The 23,456-nt window shown below is 38.9% G+C and overlaps 1 protein-coding gene and 1 long non-coding RNA gene across 6 annotated transcripts in view; one reads left to right on the top strand and one right to left on the bottom strand.

Annotated features, from left to right (window-relative positions):
* fbln2 (fibulin 2) overlaps nt 1–23,456 on the bottom strand; it is a 209,770-nt gene that overhangs the window by 20,982 nt on the left and 165,332 nt on the right. For all 5 annotated transcript variants that reach the window (XM_043707995.1, XM_043707999.1, XM_043707998.1 and 2 more), the window contains 6 exons: nt 20,072–20,173; nt 19,739–19,876; nt 12,743–12,877; nt 9,860–9,997; nt 6,075–6,218; nt 5,748–5,876 (listed from right to left, as the gene is read on the bottom strand). In XM_043707995.1, coding sequence (XP_043563930.1) covers nt 5,748–5,876; nt 6,075–6,218; nt 9,860–9,997; nt 12,743–12,877; nt 19,739–19,876; nt 20,072–20,173 — 786 coding nt within the window. The remainder of the gene's footprint in view (nt 1–5,747; nt 5,877–6,074; nt 6,219–9,859; nt 9,998–12,742; nt 12,878–19,738; nt 19,877–20,071; nt 20,174–23,456) is intronic.
* LOC122558979 lies at nt 11,196–21,666 on the top strand. Its single transcript, XR_006314294.1, has 3 exons — nt 11,196–11,269; nt 20,053–20,175; nt 21,548–21,666. It is a non-coding gene; the product is annotated as an uncharacterized LOC122558979 (long non-coding RNA).

The following is a 23,456-nucleotide window of genomic DNA, read 5'->3' as shown; positions in this document are numbered from 1 at the left end:
TACTTGCAAATGCCAAGTTAGAATATGTGGAACAGTTCATGGACAGCCCAAAAATAGAAGCATCAGTTTGCTAACCCTTGTGCGGTATTAATCATCTCTTTTACACTCTCCGCTTTAGCAAGTCTACAGTCATCAAAATGATGATGTTCAAAAAGTATTTTACATAAAAATGACTTTTCATAGTTGAGTAAGTAATTTTGCACTTCAATAGATGGAGAAATTATTTAACACTTCAGAAGAATTATTTCATTTATAACACTACTATGTAATGTAAGTGAGATGGAATGTAAGTGAATAAGAATTTTATGCGGTGGAATCATGTATTTGGCTAAGTATTTATCCAACCAGACCTGAGTAAATGACCCACAAGTAATAACATCAATGCCTTAGGTAAACCACAGCCATCAGAACCCAAGAGTGCTTGCTTTTTGTAATGTTTATACTTAGTCAATGTATTGTCAATTTCAATTTTTTTTTAAGTTCATGAGCTGAGTTTTTATATAACATTGGATGCAATAATTGTCTATTAACATAAATTCAGAGAAATTGATAAAAGTAGTTCTGCATTTGCTTGCTCCACACTTGTTCTCCATGGAAACAAGCATTTATTATTGGCTTATTTCAATTGATACTTTTGAAAGATGGGCTAGCATTGAAAAACACACATATACAACACAATGACCTTGAACAATTTTGTGTATGTGGCTATGCAAGTGTTTCTTACAAGATTTTACATATAGAGGTGCAGAGTTAAAAAATAAATTTTGCCCAAGGAAATACTTGATGCAGTGATTCCATGACAATTTGCTAAGCAGTTATGTTATAGGAAATGAAAGAAAATGATCAATATCTTTTTTCAGTGTTCGTGCTTCCCAATGATCCAAGTAGCTACAGAAGTTCATGAATTCCTACTCCCTCCTTTTTTTCATTCATTTGTGAGATGTGGGTGTTGCTGGCTGGTCAGTATTTATTGCCCATCCCTAGTTGCCCTTGAGGAGGTAGTGGTGAGCTGCCTTCTTGAAATGTGGACATCCAACCTGCTGAACATTGACCCACAATTCCATTCGGAAGGGTATTCCAGGATTTTGAACCAGCATGAAATATTCTTGAATCTTGAAGTCTTCCTGAAATCTGTACAAAGAACCCTTTGAAATCTGTGAACTTGTCCTCTGTCATCAGTGTTGTTGCTTTCTGATTTTGTTATCTTCAACACTTACATTAAATCATCAATCGTGATCACAATCCACGGTCATGACCTGTAGTCATAACTCTATGGTGTAACCTTAGCATACAAACAATATATCATGCATGTGGTTCTGAATAACTCAAATCATCTAACATTAATCCTTCATGTGCATTAAAAAAGTAAATTGCAATACCAGAAAGAATTCATAACATATAACACGCATAAGAAATTGAAATGTATAAGAAGCATAAAAAGTATTTTAAAAGTTGACATTTCCCACAAAAGGTAGTATAGTATGCTGTGGTTCTTCTGGCCCTGTTGCACACTGATAACTCTGGAAGTGAGTAAACAGCTTCTGGTTGAAATCAAACACAGTTATACTTGACAAAGCAGTATTCTGGGCAGCTTTTCAGATAGCCAGAGACTTACAATTATCCATTTGACACAATTTCCTTTCTGCTTCTCTTTTAATGGTTACAAAAAAGGTTCTCGAGATACACAAAGCCTGCTTTTTCAGTTCTATCCTGACCCAGAGGTGACTGAGTAAGGATAATGCCACTGACCTGTACAGCAAGTCCCCAACTCCAACCCAGGCCCAAACCTTTTGTAATGGATTATTTTGATTCTTCTTCAGACAGTGTGAATTACTGATGGAGGGCATTGCCCTGTTGGAGACTCTTTCATTATGCAAAATTATCCAGCCCACTCGACATCGTCATAATCCTTAAGGCTCACGCCAGGTCATATGGTACCTACAGATTCATCTAGCTCCATGAAGAAGCTTCAACATTAGCATGGAGAGAGAGCAAGCTAAAGCTGAAGCTCTGATGAAGAGTCATCTAGATTCCATCCTTTAGCTTGCTCTCTCTCTATGGATGCTGCCCGATCCACTATGATCTCTAGCACTTGTTGTTTTCAGTACAGATTCCAGCATCTGCTGTAATTTTCTCCATCAATATTACCATTCGAAGATAATTCTCATTTAGATATTATTAATTAATCTGTTCAGAGATATTATAACATACCTCTTGAGAATGTGAGACTGTTTGGATCAGTATGTCTCCAGTGAAATAATGGGTATTTGTAAAGAAAACTTTGAATACTGGCTCCAGTTCTATTCTTCACTGCCTGTTTTCCTTTTAAAACCCAAGCCTATGGTGGGTTTTAAAAGGAAATCCAAAGAACTGCTGGAAATCAGATCCAAAAACAGGAATTGCTGGAAAATCTCAGCAGGTCTGACAGCAGCTGTGGAGAGAAAGTAGAGTTAACGTCTAATGACCCTTCTTCAGAATGCTATAGAAGAGTAAATTTATCTCAGAGAAGCCATCTAAGAACTGTCCTCTCTAAAGTCGGGAAGAATGGAGCCCTTGGAGTTAATTAAAATGATGTTTTGCGGGAACTACCACACTGAATGTTCTCTTACTGTGTGCAGCTGGTCTTTCAGTTTCAAGGCTGGATGTTAGGTTAAGCTTGATTGGTGGTGCTGCCTGGAAATGTTACTTTTCTTCAGTGCAGTTCCAGTAATATCAATATAATGAGCATAAAACATCATGAGCCTTTCAATACAAAATACATTCAGTGCAAGTTTTTTTTATGCTTGTTTTAAAATTTTCAAGAGAAAAGCAAGCACTGCCCACAAAAGCAACTATGCCTCCAGGAAGAAGAGTAATGCTGCTATTTGGTCTCATTTGCAAGTGTTCAAAAAGATTAACTTGGAACTTTAAGGTACAAAGTCAATACGAGTCACATATCAAAGGGTTTTGAATGCATTTTTTAAGATTTGCTGTTAAGTGACCACTGTAATTCAGTTAAATTATAAATTGTATGACTTTTAAAAGTCTTTTGCTGTAATTTAAATTCATGTCACTCACAGTTAATAAAATGCTAATTTAGTGATTACTGATGTTTTCAGCTGCATTAATCCAAATTTACAAACTCTTTAAAAGGACCAATTTTGGTTGTTCCTAGAAATCATTTCAAGTATTGCCCATTGCATTGCTTCAGGGTAGGTTTTGCATTTGATATAATGTGATAGATAGAAACCTCAACAATGGGGTAGTAATTTTCTCCTGCAAAGTAAAATGTCTGTACTAATAAAAGAAAGTCTTGCATTTACATAGCACCTTTCATGACCACAAGGTGTCCCAAAGTGCTTTGTAGCTAATGAAGTACTTGTGAAGTATAGTCCATGTTGTAATGTAGGAAACACAGTAGCCAATTTGTGCTCATCAAATTCTCACAATCTGCAATGTAGTACTTAAGAGATAATCCATTTTTGTGTGTGTTGTTTGAGAGATAAATATTGGCCAGGACACCAGGAATAACTTGGCATTGCGATTAACATGTAGCATGTTAAATGAAGCAGGGCATATTGTGTCACAATACTGTTAGTGCCTCAATCCATATGTACATCTGTCAGAAATTATGACGTAAGTGTAGATAATTGACTACTACAAGAAACTCAGTTACTCAGTTATTTAAGTCACGTATCCATGTCTCAGCACAATGTTGATGAAGTGCATCTTGAGTACTAATGAAGTCAGAACATCATAAAGTTTTTGCAGCATAAAAAGAGACCCCAACATCCATCTGTTCTAACCCCATTTTCCAGCACTTGGCCCGTAGCCTTGCATGATATGGTGTTTCAAATGCTCATCTAAATAGTTCTTAAATCACTAGAGGGTTCCTGCCTCTACCATCCTTTCAGGTAGTGAGTTCCAGATATCAACAATGCAATGGGGAAGATGTCTTTTCTTCAAATCCCCTCTAAACCTCTGCTTGAAACCTTAATGCTGCACCCCCTGATTATTGACCCTTCTAAGGGGAAAGGTTTTTTCCTAACTAACCCGTCTATGTCCTCAGAACTTTGTACACCTTAATCAGATTCCCCCTAAGCCTCCTCTGCTCTAACAAAAACTGCTCCAGCCTATCTAGTCTCTCTTCATAGCTGTTCCCATCATTTCAGCCCAGGCAACATCCTGGTGAGGCAACAGGCACACAGTATTCCAATTGTGGTCTAACATTACATCCATCATAACTTCCTTTCTCTTGTACTCAATGCCTCGACTAACAAAGGCAAGTATCCTAAATGCCTTCTTAACAATATCACCTACCTGAATTTCACAAATTCTGTGAATATGCACACCAATGTCCCTCAGATCATCTAGTGTGCGTATTCAAGATTAAATTTCATTGGCCACTGTTTATCCCTTTAACCATGTCTATGTCATCCTGCAGTCTAACGGTTTCCCCCTTACAGCACCAATTTTTGTGTCATCTGTGAACTTACTGGTCATATCTCCAGCATTTGTGATTAAAATCATGAATGTACACTACAAACAGTAAGGGACCCAGTACCGAACCTTGTTGTACATCATTGAACACAGGCTCCGAGTTACAAAACATCCTTTGATCATCACTTCCTGCCACAGTGCCGATTTTGATCCAATTTGCCAAATGGCCCTGAATCTCATGGACTCTTAGTTACTTGACCAGTATGGTAAAAACAATGACTGCAGATGCTAGAAACCAGATTCTGGATCAGTGGTGCTGGAAGAGCACAGCAATTCAGGCAGCATCCGACGAGCAGCAAAATCAGTGGTGCTGGAAGAGCACAGCATGCCATTTCAGAGCTTTTCAAAAGCCTCACTAAGTCTGTGTAGACTGCATAGACTGTGGTATCCTCATCCGCACACCCAGTCACTTCCTTGAAAAATTGAATGAAAATTGTTAAATATGATCTCCCCCTTACAAATCCATACTAACTATCAGTGACTTTCATGTACTTATCCAATGTCTTTTAAATGTTGCAACTGTATCTGTCTCCATTACTTTCTCTGGCAGTTCATTCTGTTGTCCTTCATGCCCTTTTTAAACCTTTCTCCCATCACCTTAAAAATACGCCCCTAGTTTTGAATTCCCACATTTCATTTGTTCACGTATATCGCACTCCACCTCCCTGATTTCTAGACCCACATTGTCCTTCTTTATTGTGAATGCAGGTGCAACATACTCATTTAGAACCTCTGCTTTGTCTTCTGGCTTCACACACATATTGTTACTTCTGTCCCCAGTGGGAGTTATTCTTCCCTGCTTATTCTCTTGCCTTGTAATATACTTATAAAACATCTATGGATTTTCCTTAATGTTAGCCATTGGTAATTTTCATGTTCCTTCTTCACTCTCCTAATTTCTTTTTTAAACAACCCCCTGCACTTTTTATACTCCTTGACAACTATTTTAAGCCTTTGGTATTCACCATAAGCTTTGTATTTGTTTGTAATCCAATCCTGTACACCCCTTAAAGTCCATGGTTCTCAGCTGGTATCACCCCTCACATTTACAAATATATGTTTGTCCAGCACTCCTACTATTTTTCTTTTGAATACTGCCCTGTTGTGGATTTTCCTGTAAGTATCTGCTTCCAATTTGCTTTGGCCAGATGGCTAGAAACCATCAAATGTACACATTGCGTTATAAAAACTGAATTATCATTGTAGGTTCTCAGAAGATTTGGACTTTCTAGAATAATTTTGAAACTTAATACAAAGAGTTTGCCTACCAATGCATGTTCTGCTGAGAGCATTGTACTGATAGCCGCTCTTGCAATCGCAGCGATAGCTCCCAGGAATATTCTGACAGACTTGTCCTTCGCCACATCGATGCACTCCGCTCTGACATTCATCAACATCTGTGCCAACAAAGATTCATAGAGTTCACTACAGTGAAAAAAATTGACTCCATCAGATCTTTAAATCATGTTGTATGCTAAAGGATTGATGCAGTTTGCACATTTCAGTGATAAAAAGCAAGGTTTCTTACATTGATCTAAAGTATGACATAAGAATGCAGTGACTTGGGACTGGCAGATTATGTGAACTGTACTTACCAACACAATGACTACCATCAGGACTAGCATGATAACCCCTTCCACATGTGATGACAGTTCTTTTGCATGTGTAAGATCCAATAGTATTTATGCAATTGAATCCAGGTTTGCAAGGCTGAGCTATAGTAGTGCATTCATTAATGTCTGTAATGAAATTAAAAATAATCAGTTGTTAATAAATAATAATGTTTTCTCATGAAATATCCAACACTGACATGCCAACATCAGTTTAATAACCCTTGAATAGTTCAGTAAAATGTTGACTGGTGGCCCTGAATAAATCTTAAGACCATAAGACCATACAAATTAGGAGCAAAGGTAGGTCAATCAGCTCATCTATTTTTTTTCCACTATTCATTGAGATCATGGATGACCTGATAACCTTCAACTCCACTTTCCAGCTTTTTCCTTATTACACATTGATTCCCACACTGATTAAAAATTTATCACAGCCTTGAAAGAACTTAATGACCCAACCTTTGTAACAAAGAATTTCATAAATGCAGTACCCTCTGAGATAAGAAATTCCTCCTCATCTTGGACTTAACCGTGCCACTCCTTGAGATTATGCCTTCTGTTCCCAGAGGGGGAAACAGCTTTTCACTATCAACCCTGTCACATCCCTTAATAATCATATACGTTTCAATAAGGTCTCCTCAGATTCTTCTAAACTCTAATCGGTGACGTCCTCAGCTACTTAACCTCTCCTCAATAGACAGTCTCTCCAAACTCAGAATCAACATAGTGAAGATTCTCTAGACTGCCATTATATTCTTTCTTCAATAAGGGTCCCAAAACTGTTCATAGTACTCTAGCTTTAGACTGACTGCATGTTCAGTTACATAATGTATTATGTAATAATGTGTACATAGCAATACACTGGGTTTATTATGCTATTTTATTTCTATCGTTTCAACAAGACACTTCCTACATTTTTCTCATGACAAATTTGAGACTGCTTAAAGATCACAAATTAGTTTATTTCCCAGTCTTAGATTCCTTACACTGTGGAAGCAGGCCATTCAGCCTATTGAGATCACACCAATCTTCCGAAGAGCAGCCCAACCCAACCGAACCCCTTACCCTACCCGTATAATCCTGCATTTCCTATGGCTAGTCCACCTAGCCTGCACATCCTTGGACACTATGGGTAATTTAGCATGTCAAATCCACCTAACTTGCATACCTTTGGACTTTTAGACTGTAGGAGGTAACCTAGTGCACCCGGAGGAAATCCACGCAGACACAGGGAGAATGTGCAAACTCCACACATACAGTTGCCCAAGGGTGGGATCGAACCTGGGTCTCTGGCACTGTGAGGCAGTGGTGCTAACCACTGAGCCACAGTGCCTAGTTTCTGTTTTGATTTCTGATTATTCTGGTTTGGTAATTATGTTCAAATGACACAATTTCATAACTGTACACAAAAGCTTGCAACAAACATTGGAGTCTACAGCTGTATAATTGTCATTGAGGTTCATTCAGCAAGTTTAATATAAAGCATTACTATTCGTTTTTAAAGTCTTGAGTTTCATAAAGCACAGTGGATATTTTTCAGACTAGTTACTATTTTTAATCTGGTATAACAGTGTAAAAAACACAATTTGATTGTGAATGACCCTACTTTTGCAGCCATTGGTGAAGTAACGGTGCTCGCTGCTGACTTTAAAAAATCGTCAACAAAGATCTGATGATCTCTGTGGCTTGGACTTTGTCTGTCACAACTTATAATTATTCACAAACTAAAAATTGAAGACTAAGACATGCACGTGGAATTAAGGTAGAAGCTGAACGATTATAAACTTGTTGAATAAACCTGAAAATCAATGGAGAAATGTTATATTCTACAAATATAAAATTAGTTTTCAGCAGCACAAATAATTATGAAGTTAGTATACAGATATAACCCTAGTTACACCTCATTCAACAAGACATAATGTTTTGAGGGGTTTTTGCAGAGAGATTAATAGTGGAAGTTCAAATCAATTCAGATGATTTCAGTGGATTTCCATCTGTGCGGTCTCCAACAGTATACCCTATGGAGACCAGGGAATCCCTGACAGCAACCTCTGACTTTACATGTAAAATGACATTTGTGTGGCTATCAGGAGTTGCAATCAGTTTCATAGTTGTACAATCATACATTCCTTTCAGTATTTTATTCAAACAATTTCCTATATATATAAAGCAGTAGTCATGCATATGCATGACTGTGCACAATACTATGGGATTACATTCATCAAGGGCATTGTGTTTGTGGAGGTATGTGTCCCATATTTTATTCCCAAACATCAGTGGGCAATTAATCAACAATCTATGCACATTGCATCTAAATGCTGCATCTTCCCTTGGATGCTGACCAGTGCTGTGTGAAGGATTGAGTCTAGCATAATCCTGGGGGTATATTAGCAGCATTTGCAAGCATTTTCTCCCAAAAGTAAAAGCAATTTTATTTTGGGTGGGGAGCATGCAGAAGTCCATTTCAATCTAAACCCAATTATTTGTGATTGTCTCAGTGAAGTTACAATTTGCATAAAAATAATATTTTGCTTCCACCTTTGGCTTGATGTTAAGTCTGACAGGTGATAGGAATCAAATGGCAGGAGAGTCATGTCACAGTGTCTCCGCACAGCTGCAGCATTCCCTAGGCAACTGATTCATTCAAAGTATCCTCTCAGTCTGAATGAACACCTCCATTGAAGGCAAATATTTATTTCCCCATGGTTGCACTTTTATGGTGGATTGAAAACATGCTCATGCTGCCTCCAAGTGGGGTAGAAATTGTCAACGATATCACAACGGAATTATCTTAATTTATAAGAATAATGTTATTTCCCAATTTATTTGGAATGCATTTAGATGTGCTCCTGCGTTGAATTTACGGTTCATAGAGTCATAGAGATGTACAGCATGGAAACAGACCCTTCGGTCCAACCCATCCATGCCGACCAGATATCCCAACCCAATCTAGTCCCACCTGCCAGCACCCAGCCCATATCTCTCCAAACCCTTCCTATTCATATACCCATCCCAATGTTTCATCAAAACACACTAGCATTGTTCAAAATAATTTACCTACAAACATTCACCTAAACAAAGCACAACAAATTATTCTTCAACAGGTTTTTCAGAAAAATCATCCAGAATAATAATTTTATTATTCAGGTAACTGCAAAGTCAGAAAGAAAGCATTTTGAAGGCATAGCTTGGTCAATCTGTAGACATCTAGGCCTTGGCTACTTGGTGTACCACTGTAGCAGTTTAGGTGTTGTGGGGTGGTGGGTCAAGGAATGATTTGTTTTTGCATCATAATGTATGAGTTTTAAAATGATTTCTAAAATGGGATGTATTGGAACTCTGCTGGGTTGAAGATCCAAGGTTTAAAAACTGCAAGTGGGAGGAATGGGGGAGCTTTCTGAAGCCATTTTCTTAAATTGGAAGTAAGTTGAGAAATAATGAACACCACATTAAATTGAAACTAAACGGTATCAGTGTTATATCGTTATGGATTTATAAAGTTAAACATTTGTTACATTGAGTCCTGTAAAATTTTGATGTTGAATATATCTCCACAGTTCTGCTTCACCGTATTCAGTGAAAGAAATTTACCTAATTCTTGTAAGTGCCTCAAAAGGTGCACCTAATGGGTTAACAGATTCAATTTCGACTGCTGGCTTTCATTTTTACAAAATTACTTGGATGTACAATTCCATAAAATATTAAACTGGATTCAACTTTTAATTAATTTTGTCTCTTTTCAAGATTTCTTTCAGAAAGTCTATTACCATGGCAGATGCCTTGTGAATCCTGCAGAAATCCCTCAGAGCAACGCATTTTTAGATGACAACGGAATGACCCTGGAGTGTTCTGACATTCATAATTTACTGCGCAGTTGTGATTGCCTCGCTCACATTCATTGATATCTGGAAATGGAAAAAGAGTGCGTCAGCATCCACTGCTCAGCACTGTGTTAATCATGAAGCAAGGCTGTGTTTATCTAATTCATCATGCAGAAGGATACCAGTACAAGAATTATCTAGGCACTACTAGGCCACTTCTCTTTACAGCCACACAATAATAACAAGTAGCATGGAAGCAATTTATCTTAAACAACAACAATATGTAATGAAGAATTTTTTTTCAGCTGAATGTCTTTCAGTCTGGGAGTGGAATTGTTACCAGGCATTTATTATTAGCTATTTGGCACTTTCCTTGTGATGTATTTCTATATTTGGTGTTGTATACATTTTCATGTGTGTAAAAGAATCAAAGAAGTCATAGGGAATGAAAATGAATTTTTAGTGAGGCATAGCAGTTATGGTGTTGTCATTTGCCCTGATATCTTCTGACATGATTCAGCGTCACATTATGTTTTGTAACACACCGTGTAACACCAAGGAATATTTTAATATGTGAAAGGTCCCAAATTATTATTGTTATTAGCGACACATTCCCAATAAAGCAGCTATCCATACTAATGCCTCAGATTTCTGCGTTTTAACTGTTATCTGTTAGTTATATCGACAGTATTCAACCACAAGGTGGAGGTGGAGGTCTAATTTTAACATGAGTGCAACTGCAGGATGTCTTGCTAGGATTTTTTCTTCTAGAACATTTGCCGCACTGGTTTAAGTAGAATCATTAAATATGTTTCTGGCAGACTATTGATTATAATGGCGTAAAATGTGGGTGATTATACAGTGTGGAATGTGAACAATTATACAATGTGAAATATGGGTGATTATACAGTATGAAATGTGGGTGGCCAAAATATAGAATTTGTGATTCTGCAAGAGCTGCCACGCTACATAAAAAGAAATCCTGCTCAACAGGATATAGCAGAGTGGTCGTAATCGAGTCTGAGCTGGAAGGCTCATTGGATAAATAACAAGTTACATTTTTAATCACCATCACCTTAGATGGGCCAAAAGAAACAGGTAGAGCCTTGTTGATGGTGTTTATGTAACATGAGAGGAATTTTAATTACCCTTGTGGAGTGGAAATGCAGCAGTGTGCAGTTAGAATTAAGCAGCTTCATTATCAACAATTCTGATTTTAACAGCATTGTTTTGCTGGACTTGGGTAAAGTGGAAATTTAGTGGATACATGCTAACTTGTGCGGCGTGACATCAACGGGATTCTACAGATTGTTTTCCTGACTCAAGTGGAGGAAGTTGCTGTGTCTCTTCTATCAGGTAATTGCAGATTAGTAGGTGCCAGGAATAACAAAGGGATACTCCAGCAGAGTGGAAAAGTTCCTTTCTGAGGCCACAACAATCTTTTGTGCCAGATAAAGTAGCAGCTACTGGAGTGTTTCCCTTATGATCCTCACTGGCTATGTTTAAGTAGAACTGCCTTGATTAGTGAAATACTGTCTTAGTGTAAAGAGCAGTCCTTATCACTTCATAAATGAAATTCATCTGGTGCTAATCTGGTTGCATTAAGATTTGGAGCTGGCTTGTCCAGGCAGAACAAGCATCATTGAACAGTTTATTGGTAAGTAACTGGTGCTTGATACAATTATTAACAACCATCTGCAAGTTGGGAATGCCTTGATAGGGATACTTGCATGAGTTGTACAATGTTGCACTTGAGTGATTTTGCACAATAATGAATATGTTGTAAAGAGTGTGGTGCTGGAAAAGCACAGGAGGTCAGGCAGCATCTGAGGAGCACGAGAATCAACATTTCGGGCAAAAGCCATTCCTGATGAAGGGCTTTTGCCCGAAACGTCGATTTTTCCTGCTCCTCGGATGCTGCCTGACCTTCTGTGCTTTTCCAGCACCACACCCTCGACTCTAATCTCCAGCATCTGCAGTCCTCACTTTCACCTAGATGGCAATGCTGTATCTATTCTCAAACACCTTTATGGGCAAACAAAACAGAAATCACTAGTGAAACTCAGCAAGTCTGTGGGCAAAAAACAGAGTTAATGTTTCGAGTCCAGTGACTCTTAATCAGAACTGTCCATCTGACACTGATGCTGCCAGACCTGCTGAGTTTCACCAGTGATTTCTGTTTGTGCTTCAGATTTCCAACACCTACACTTCTTTGTTTTACCTTAGACAGCAACTCAGCTGGTTCGAGAGTGTACAAATTCAGTACTGCAGCTGGAATGTTGTCAAGACCTGTAGCCTGTACTGTCCTCTGCTATTTCTTAGTGTCACGTGGAGTGAACCACAGCACAGTGGCTGTAAACTGACAACTGTGATCATGAAGGCATCTGAGGAAGCTGAAAAGGATCATCTACTCAGCACCTCTGACTGACTGAAAATGATTTCTAACCATTTAGCATTAGATGCTTAACTACCCATCACAATTGACAAGTGGATTGTGGATTTAACTCATTTATTTTGGGACCATTTGGTTCTATTTATAGCCTGCTGGGTTTGCTGTTTAGCATGAATGTAGTCCTGTGTTGTCACTTCACCAGGTTAGCACCTCATTTTCAGTTGTGCCAGATCCAGGCACATTCTTCTACATGTAAATGTAAATTCTCTAACTGACATCATAGAATTGAATTCAAATGTTCTGGATTGTTAGACCTCTAGATTTACCAATTCAATAATTAACATTGCCTTACAGATTGATTATATAATTGAATTCAGCAAAAAAAGTCAACAGACTGAGAATATTTAATATTAAGGAACTTTAGTCTTATTTCAAACCTTGGCAGTGATCATCCACTTGTTCATAGCCTGTTCCACAAGTAATTGTTTTCTGGCATCTAAAGGAACCAACTGTATTAATACAGGTTTCCCCAAATTTGCAGTTCTGGGTCTCCAACAAACACTCATTAATGTCTGTAGGAAAACATTACAAAACATAACTGTCAAAAGATTAACTCTCATATTTCCATTTCTAAAGTTACAAATAAATGCAATCAATCATGATGATAAATGTGGAAGGTGTTTTTTATGTCTGACCTATAAAGTTGAGAAACAATACACTACTGTAGGAGATAATTCAATATTTCAGAACAGGTAAAGGTACATTGGTGATGAAGGAGCCAATGCTCATTTGTCTATGGCTTTGGATAGATAGAGCAGCTGTACAAACAGCAAATTACATGAATGCTACTAGTCTCTCTGCACATGCTCTGCAGCCTGGTGTGATTCACGTTATTATTGTTTGTTTCAATGGAGTTTTTGTATAGTTTAAGTCAGTGATTGGCTACTTTTTAAATATAGTACACTTTGATGTTGAACAATACCAGTCAGGCTAAATGGACTGTAAAAGATAAGGTCATAAGTCAGGCTGTGTTTTAGAAACTAAGCGCATAAGACTACAAAAGATTTAGTCTATTGGGGCTTCCATTTCTAATGGTAAAACTCCAAAAAAGTTACTTCCCATAGTAACTATTTTTACACAGTTACATCCAGTCAACTAGTTTTCAGCTTGATTCCACAATACATCTATTGTGCACATATATGCACATGAATGTGTTTCTGTGTATGTACATAGAACAGAGATTTAAATAATCAACATATTCAATTTACTGCACAGGTCAACAATAACCTAAAAATTCAATCATTTCGAAATCTGAAGACTGTAGATATCAGCAAGGACTCAGTGAGCAGCCATCTGGCATTAAAATCTGTTCAGACTTATAGAGCAACTTCAGGTAATACAATGATAATGAGCTTGAGTGTGAAATTAAATAAGACTGCCAATGTAAAGAAAAACAGGAAATAAAAACAATTAAAGGTAACAAACATATTTATTGATCTTTATTTTAGGTTAAACTGGAAACATTATCAGTGGTATCATTTAAACTTCAAAACATTTAATTTTTATTCAATAATTTGTAAAAAAAAATGTTGGCACCATTTTTCCATCTGGCTGACTGTGTATCGTTAGAGAAGGACCTTCTGTAATCGGCAAACAATATGGTTAATGTAAGCAATGTCAAAGTCAAGTGCTGACAAATGCTTATGGATTTGTTATGCTTAATTTGCTTTCTTTCAAAAATGACCTTCCGCTGGGGAAAAAGGAAAGCAATATTGAGAATTACTTCATATAGTTCCATGGTACAAATAAAAGTGAAAGTATTTCTCATTCAGCAGCTGAAATAACCACAGAATTGTCATTTGCATTGCAGCATAACTCATTTGGTAAAATAAACATGTTTGCAATTTGCAATAATTGAACTTCGCTGAGCTGAAATTACAACAGAGGCAAATGAATGCCTTCTCAGTTTCTTTTGGGTAGAAATGATTTTGCAATACTGCTGTAATACCAAGATGATGAAAACCAGATGGGTGGTCAAAGCAGTGGAAACATTTTCATGTTCATACTCGTGAGGTCACAGTTATTTGTCTACATGGGCTGCAACTACCCACATTTTAGTTGATTCGTGGACTCCACACTGAAATGTATTCACTCCAAATTTCTCATCTCACTGGCAGCCCAGATATAACTTTTCTTTCACTGCATTAAGTAAAGGCAGCCTGTGCAACAATGAATTCTACTATTATATGGAGACTTTTATAAATCTGTTTAAATTGCTGGTTATTGTACACGCTTCAACCCACACACACTGCTTCAATTCCAGACCCAAGTTCTAATTACATTTGATTCTTGTTCAGTAATCTATGAAGTAATGAAACATTGGTATCATTCCCCATATGGCAGACATCTTAAGACTATTGTATATTTTTGAACACCCATCTGGTATGAATCGACATTGTATTACAGCAGCATTGTAAATTCATTTTTACTATCGTAATTGTGAAGAGATTGATCACTTTCATATTTTCATAGCAACACAAATTACAAATCTACATCTTTTATTGAGTAGGCTATGCCGCAATTCAATCTGTACACAAGGAAGGTTTAAGCATTGGTTTTATTACTGTTCAGCTGCTGCAATAAACGAGTTTATAATCAAACCAGTGTAGCTAAAGAATCATACAAATATCCTTTCTTGCTGATATATTAACCCATGTTTAGGATTGAACTGTATTTCATGATTTTCAAGTGAGCAATTACCACTCAAGAATTGTGAGCCACAACAATTGTATCAGAGCATCAATTGTACACACAATATTCTTGATTGAAATAATTTAAGTGCAATTTCATAATAATTCAATTTGATCCATTTAGCAATCTTTTTAGTTAAGTCGTGTAGCCAGAACTTTGAAAAACTTTGATACATCTTTTCACTTGTGAGATGATCTTTACTCATTTGTAATTTTGTCAACTGTAAGTTGTTCAGTCACAAAAACAGAAATTGCTGGAAAAACGCAGCATATCTGGCAGCATGTGTGAAATCAGAATTAACAATTCTGGTCCAGTGATGCTTCCTCACAAGTTGTTCAGTCATTGATTCAGAGAAAGGCTTTTGCTCCTTTACGGGATGTGGGCACCATTGGCAAGACCAACATTGCTTGATCATCCCTTACTGCCACAACTGAGTGGCTTGTTAGGCCATTTCAGGGAGTTGTAAAAAGTCCGCCACATTGTTGAGGGTCTGGAGTCACAAAAAGGGCAGATCAGGTGAAGATGATGGATTTCCTTCTCTAAAAGTCAGAAGTGAACCAGATGGATTTTTGCAACCATTGTTGATAGTTTCACTGTCACCATGACTGAACCTAGCTTTTAATTCTAGATTTACTAACTGAATTTAAATTCCATCAACTACTATGATGGGATATACATGTAAATCCCCAGAGTTAGTCTGTAGAGTTCCAGTTCAGTGACATTATCATTTCCTTTAGTAGGCAGCAAGATCTACTATTGAGACAAGCAGCAATGGCTTCCAGGGATGATGTAACCATGCCTCTTTGACCACATGAGCTAAAGTTGTGATCCCAAAGGTGGTCTTCACCTCAATGGCAGGGATGGTCTTTGTTGATTATTTTTAATATTTTCAATCAGTTATGGCATGTTTTGAAACTGTAACACACTTCTTTAATTGTTTTAGAAGTTTACTGAGTTTTGTCTCCTTGCCATCAATGCAATCCAGCTCTCTTCCCACTCCACCACAAAGACCTGACTACCTTCTTCCCTCAGCACCTCTTCCATCTTCATCCCTCCCCAAACTCCCATCATCTACCTAAACAGCATTCCTAAATCCCCTCTCCCCTGTATCTTGGAGGGAGAAAGGATATGGGAGTACCTGAAACAGGGGGGAAGAGTAGGTAGTGGGCAAATTCAATCGGAAATATATATGGACATCAGTCAGGCCTTTTCACTTCTCATCTGGGGCTGTCCGGTTTGGTCACTTAGGGCATTGAGCCGCAGTCAATGAATCTAGTCCACACATAGATCTTAAATGGAGAGGCAGGTCAGGATGATTGGGAGGCAATGCTCCCAATGGGAAAGGCAACTTGGGAACCTATTCATTGGGATCAGGGTTTACATGCCAAGAGAAGTGGAGGTAACAGTTGAGAAGGGGGACAGCTACATTTGTAAAGGGAGGGGGCAGAATATGGTTAAGACACGATGGAAACAAGGTCATGTGGGAGGAGGTCATCCATGGTCAGGTGGCAACCTCACTCAAAGGAGGGGTGGAGACAGTAGAGTGTGTGACCACACCTGGAATGGTCACCTCATCTATGCCAGGGGAAAGTGGGAAGCTGCTGGCTCACATAGACAGATTGACTGGGCTCCTGGGAATGTCCAAAGCTGGTAATATTCATGGGAAGTGATGTCAGGAAGGGAATCAGGACTTCACTGACAAGCAGAGGGTGGAAGCCACTGGCCAAACAGCACTATGAGCTATTCAAACAACAAGATGTGCTAAGATGGGAACAAAAAGCAAAGTTGCTGGATAAACTCAACAGACTTTTCAGAACTGCTGCAGAATTGTCCATAAGACCATAAGACATAAGAGTGGAAGTAAGGCCATTTGGCCATCGAGTCCACTCCGCCATTCAATCATGGCTGATGGGCATTTCACCGCCACTTACCTGCACTCTCCCCATATCCCTTAATTCCTTGAGAGATCAGGAATTTATCAATCTCTGCCTTGAGACCCAGCGTCCCGGCCTCCACTGTGCTCCATGACAATGAATTCCACAGGTCCACCCCTCTCTGGCTAAAGAAATGTCTCTTCATTTTTGTTCTAAATTGACCCCCCTCTAATTCTAAGACTGTGCCCATGGGTCCTAGTCTCCCCACCTAACAGTAACAACTTCCCAGCGTCCACCCTTTCTAAGCCATGCATTATCTTGTAAGTTTCTATTAGATCTCCCCTCAACCTTCTAAACTCTAATGAATACAATCCCAGGATCCTCAGCTGTTCATTGTATGTTAGGCCTGCCATTCCAGGGATCATCCCGTATGAATCTCCACTGGACACGCCCCAGTGCCAGTATGTCCTTCCTGAGGTGTGGGACCCAAAATTGTTCACAATATTCTAAATGGGGCCTAACTAGAGCTTGATAAAGTCTCAGAAGCACATTGCTGCTTTTATATTCCAACCCTCTTGAGATAAATGACAACATGTCATTTGCCTTCTTAACCATAGACTCAACCTGCAAGTTAACCTTTAGAGAATCCTGGACTAGCACTCCCAGATCCCTTTGTACTTTGGTGTTACAAATTTTCTCACCGTCTAGAAAATAGTCTATGCCTGTATTCTTTTTTTCCAAAGTGCAAGACCTTGCATTTGCTCACATTGAATTTCATCAGCCATTTCCTGGACCAGTCTCCTAAATTGTCAAAATCTTTCTGCAGCCTCCCCACCTCCTCAGTACTACCTGCCTGTCTGCCTAACTTCGTATTATCAGTGAACTTCACCAGAATGCCCCCAAGTCCCTTCATTCAGATTATTAATAAATAAAGTGAACAACTGTGGCCCCAACACTGAACCTTGCGGGACACCACTTGTCACCAGCTGCCATTCTGAAAAAGAACCTTTTATCCCAATTCTCTGCCTTCTGTCAGACAACCAATCCTCAATCCATGCCAGTAGCTCACCATGGGCCCTCACCTTACTCAGCAGCCTCCCATGAGGCACCTTTATCAAAGGCCTTTTAGAAGTCTTGATAGATAATTTCCACTGGGTTTCCCTGGTCTAACCTACTTGTTACCTATTCAAAGATACTGGACCCGAAACATTAACTCTGATTCTGTCCACCATTGCTGCCGGACCTGCACAGTTGTTCACACAACTTCTTTTTTGCTTTTGATTTCCAGCATAGAATCATAGAATCCCTGCTGTGTGGAAACAGGCCCTTCGGCCCAATAAGTCCACATTGACCCTTTAAAGTGTAACCCACCCACACCAATTCCCCAACTCCACATTTCCCCTGACTAATGCACCTAACCAACAATTAGCATGGCCAATTCACCTAACCGGCACATCTTTGGATTGTGGGAGGAAACCGGAGCACCCGGAGGAAAACCACGCAGACACAGGGAGAATCTGCAAATCCACACAGACACCCGAGGCTGGAATTGAACCCAGGTCCCTGGTGCTATGAGACAACAATGCTAACCACTGAGCCACTGTGCCACCCTTATCAGCATCTGCAGTTCTTTGGTCTTTTTTGTGTGGTAAGGTGAGGATGGAATCAGACATGAGGACAGGATTAATGAGCCAAGGTAAATTACAGAGAGAGAGAGACCCAATCTCTCTTCTTCATGGCCTGCCCAGTGTGTTCCCTCTAGATGCGCAAAAGAAAAATCTTTTCAGCATCCTCACTTTCTGTGCAAGAAAGAATATCTTGTTAGGTTGGGTATCCGAAAATCCCCTGGGCCTGTCGGGTTGGCGGAAGATTGTTATGGAGCATATCCCCTTGGGTTTTGTCATAAGTATGGTACACCACAAAACTGAGAATTTCTGTAAGACAATAGCGGCCCTTTTTGGAATACCTGTACACAGATTTGTTTTGGGCTTTTATATAGCCATAACGATTGTTCTTTACGAGTCCAATATCCAGAGAGGGGGAACTGCGAACATATGAATATGTGAAAATTAATGCTCTCGATATTCGTGAGTGAGTGCTTTGTTTGGCTGAGCTGTATTATTATTATTTATTAGTTTGTTATTAGTTATTACTTATTTAGTTAAGTAGTTAGTTGGAGTTTTTTGTATATATATTTTTCTATACATACTTATACATTTGTACATTAGAGAGGTTTGAGTTTTTTACATTGTTGTGTTCTTTCTTTGTATTGTTTTGTATTTGTTGTAATATTAAAAAATCTATTTTTCAACAAAAATATATTTTAAAAACTATAGAGAACAATCTCACTGGGTCTTGTGGCAATCCTCCTTAGCCAATAAAACATAAGATATATCCTGTCGTCTCTAACAAGCTCAGGACACCCCAGAATGTTACATAGCTATGGAAGTGCTTTGCAAGCAGACTCAAAGTTGCAAAATAGCAAAATTTACCTTAAAATAAAATGTTTTTGGCATGGAGCTTCTCAGGAATGTTCAAAATCTCCACATCTCCCGCCATAATAAAGCTGCAAAGAATCCCCATTAGCAGCACCACAAAAGACCATTTACGACTATTTCTCTAAACTTCCACTGATCTGTTGCCAAGGCTACAGCAGGCAATCAGGGCAGGCCTGGCAGAAATTCTGGACAAACTGTGTTTCAATTTGATATCTCTAATTCCATGTGGAACAGCAGCATAGAATTCTATTCAGATAAGTAAATAAGCAGCAGTTTGAAGGTTACATGCACTAGGGCTTTCTGTTCTTACCGACACATTTGTCATTTGCATTTCGAATAAAGCCATTCTCACAGATCTTTGCAGGGACACAGTGGAACGATCCCTGAGTATTCACACAGGATTCTTCTCTTGAACAGTTGTGTGACTCCATTATGCATTCATTCACATCTATAATCAGTAAATTATGGCACACAATTTTATTTAAAATTACAGTATCATTAAATAATTAGAAACAAACAATATTTGTCATAATATATAATCTGCCTTAACAACCTCCGGCAAAGAAATTCAAGTAATAACTTCAAACTAACCGAAAAGTTGCTATTATCTTTTATATTTTGCAGGATGTAATCATGCATTTACCTTCGCATGAGAACTGATCAGCCATCAGTCTAAAACCAGAGAAACAGGAACAAATAGTGTTTTCTCCAATCTGTGTGCAACGGTGCATGCATGGACTAGCATCTGTAAGAAAAAAGTTCTTATTTTAACTTGGCAAAAGTGGATGATGCATTTAAGTAAATGTTAAGGGTTATAAGCATTTCTTCGAAGATGACTTTTTTTTGGAAAGTTGTCTGTTACATTGATACATATTCCTAATACAACTCTATTGTGCCAACAACTACAAATCAGTGGTGATGTATAACAATGTGAGTGATGACTGTACCAGGACGTTTGGAGAGAGGTTAAATAAACTCCAGATTTTTGAGACTCAGTGTTATTTTATGATCTGAATTCACAATGCGGACAGTAGTGTAAGCATCCAGCTTACCTGGCCATAGTGGAGTTTGAACTAATCCTACTTGATTCTAATGGGAATCAGTACCTGCCAATGGTCAGAAGCAGGATTTCATGGTGGCTGAGTAATTGCCAGCCATGAGCTACAAGAATGATGCTCAGCAATCTGTGAGTAGGAAGAGGGGGAGGATGTTTGGTGGGGAAGGTCCAATGCTTCCTTTCCTTTCTCCTGAAAAGCATGTCCTGTTATGCCTGCCACACGCGGCAACCACAACAGTGTAACAATTGCTCTGGTCCTGACTGGGCTTGACTAGTCTCTTTGGTGAGCCTGGTATTGACCATTAGTCTTGGCATTGGCCATGGGTCTTGCCGTAGCATTTTATCCCGACATTAGTATCCTGCTACACTGAAAACATCCATACATCAGTTTCCTGCTACAGTGAAAACATCTATACATTCATGACTGCCACCCCAAAACAGAGGGGGAATGTTGCCTCTAATTTACCAGTCTTCATCCCACCATTATTGTCAAAGGGAGTTAAAAGCAACCTTTAAATTGGTTTGAATCTTTCTTATAAGATTTGAACTATTATTTTTACTGAAGAAGTGTCACAGAACTCAAAACGTTAAAGGGGTTTTCTCTCCGTAGATGCTGCTAGAGTTTCTCCAGCAATTTCTGTTTTTGTTTGTTTCCGATTTCCATATCCACAGTTCTTTGTTTTATATTGTTTTGACTGCCATTGATAATGATAATCATATATAGCTATTCCAATAACAGAAAGATGATGTGGGGTGGAGAGAGAGAGACAGACAGACAGACAGACAGAGGACAGTGAAGGAGAAATGCATTTATCAAAATAAAATGGAGAGAGTTACGGCAATGAAAAACTCATCCTTTTTTCACCTTTGGCAGCATGACTATGAAGCTTTGAAACTTTAAAGTAATTTCAAAATAGTCGATATAATGTCAGTATAAATATCCTGTAAGCTCACTATCCTACCCTTTGCAAAATTCAAGTGAAGCTTTTTCCCTATAACAACTAATACAGTGGGATACAAACTAACTTATTTTAACTTCCCCTTGTTTTCATTGCCCTACAGACACTTATCCATCTCTGAAGAATTCGTCAACCTTGAATTATGGAAAATACTCAATGCTCGTAGCATTCATAACAAAGCCGATGAACTAATGGCACAGATAATAGTGAATGATTATGATGTAGTAGGCATCACAGAGACTTGGTTACAGGGGGTTCAGGACTGGCAGTTAAACCTCCATGGTTTTTCAACTTATCGAAAAGACCGAGAGGTGGGCAGAGGGGGTGGGGTTGCCTTGTCAGTTAAGAACAAAATTAAATCTATGGTATTGAATGACATAGCGTCGGATGATGTAGAGTCTGTGTGGGTGGAATTGAGGAACCACAAAGGCAAAAAAAAAAAAATTGGAGTTGTGTATAGACCTCCTAACAGTGGTCAGAACCAGGGACGCAACATGTACCGGGAAATAGAGAAGGCATGTCAGAAAGACAAGGTTACATTGATCATGGGAGACTTCAATATGCAGGTGGACTGGGTAAATAATGTTAGTGGATCTAAAGAAAGGGAATTCATGGAATGCTTACAGGATGGCTTTTTGGAACAGCTTGTCATGGAGCCCACAAGAGAGCAGGCTATTCTGGACCCAGTGCTTTGCAATGAACCAGACTCTATAAAAGATCTTAAAATAAGGGAACCCTTAGGAAGTAGCGACCATAATATGATAGAGTTCAGTCTGGAGTTTGAAAGGGAGAAGGCAAAATCGGATGTAATGGTGTTACAGTTGAATAAAGGTAATTATGAGGGCATGAGAGAGGAACTGACTAAAATAGACTGGAAGCAGAGACTAACCGGGAAGACAGTAGAGCAAAAATGGCAGGAGTTTATAGGTATAATTGAGGACACTGTACAGAGATTCATTCCCAAGAAAAGAAAGATTAACCGGGGAGGGATTAGACAACCTTGGCTGACAAAGGAAGTCAGGAAATGTATTAAAGAAAAAGAGAGATCCTATAAAGTGGCTAAGAACAGTGGGAAATCAGAAGAGTGGGAAGGATACAAAAGCAAACAGAGGATAACAAAGAGTGTAATAAGAAAGGAGAGGATCAAATATGAAGGTAGGCTAGCCAGTAATATTAGAAATAATAGTAAAAGTTTCTTTCAGGACATAAGAAACAAACGACAGGCAAAAGTAGACATTGGGCCACTTCAAACTGATGCAGGAAGCCTAGTGATGGGAGATAAGGAAATAGCAGGAGAACTTAACAAGTACTTTGCATCAGTTTTCACAGTGGAAGACATGAGCAATATCCCAAAAATTAAAGGGTGTCACGGGGCTGAGTTGAATATGGTTGCCATTACGAAAGAGATAGTGCTAGAAAAATTAAAAAGTCTTAAAATTGATAAATCTCCTGGCCCCGATGGGATACACCCTAGAGTCCTGAGAGAGGTGGCTGAGGAAATAGCAGAGGCATTGGTTGAGATCTTTCAAGAGTCACTGGAGTCAGGAAAGGTCCCGGATGATTGGAAGATGGCTGTTGTAACCCCCTTGTTCAAGAAAGGATCAAGGCAAAAGATGGAAAATTATAGCCCAATCAGCTTAACCTCGGTTGTTGGTAAAATTCTAGAATCCATCATTAAGGATGAGGTTTCTAAATTCTTGGAAGAGCAGAGTCTGATTAGAACAAGTCAACATGGATTTAGTAAAGGGAGGTCATGCCTGACAAACCTGTTAGAATTTTTTGAAGAGGTAACAAGTAGGTTAGACCAGGGAAACCCAGTGGATGTGGTATATCTAGACTTTCAAAAGGCCTTTGATAAGGTGCCACACGGGAGGCTGCTGAGCAAGGTGAGGGCCCATGGTGTTCGAGGTGAGCTGCTGGGATGGACTGAGGATTGGCTGTCTAACAGAAGGCAGAGAGGTGGGATAAAAGGTCCTTTATCAGAATGGCAGCCGGTGACGAGCGGTGCCCCG

Source organism: Chiloscyllium plagiosum, chromosome 18 (assembly GCF_004010195.1).
Source record: "Chiloscyllium plagiosum isolate BGI_BamShark_2017 chromosome 18, ASM401019v2, whole genome shotgun sequence".
Classification (NCBI taxonomy): domain Eukaryota; kingdom Metazoa; phylum Chordata; class Chondrichthyes; order Orectolobiformes; family Hemiscylliidae; genus Chiloscyllium; species Chiloscyllium plagiosum.
Note: the sequence above shows the minus strand (reverse complement) of the source record. Positions and strands in the feature narration are given on the sequence as shown.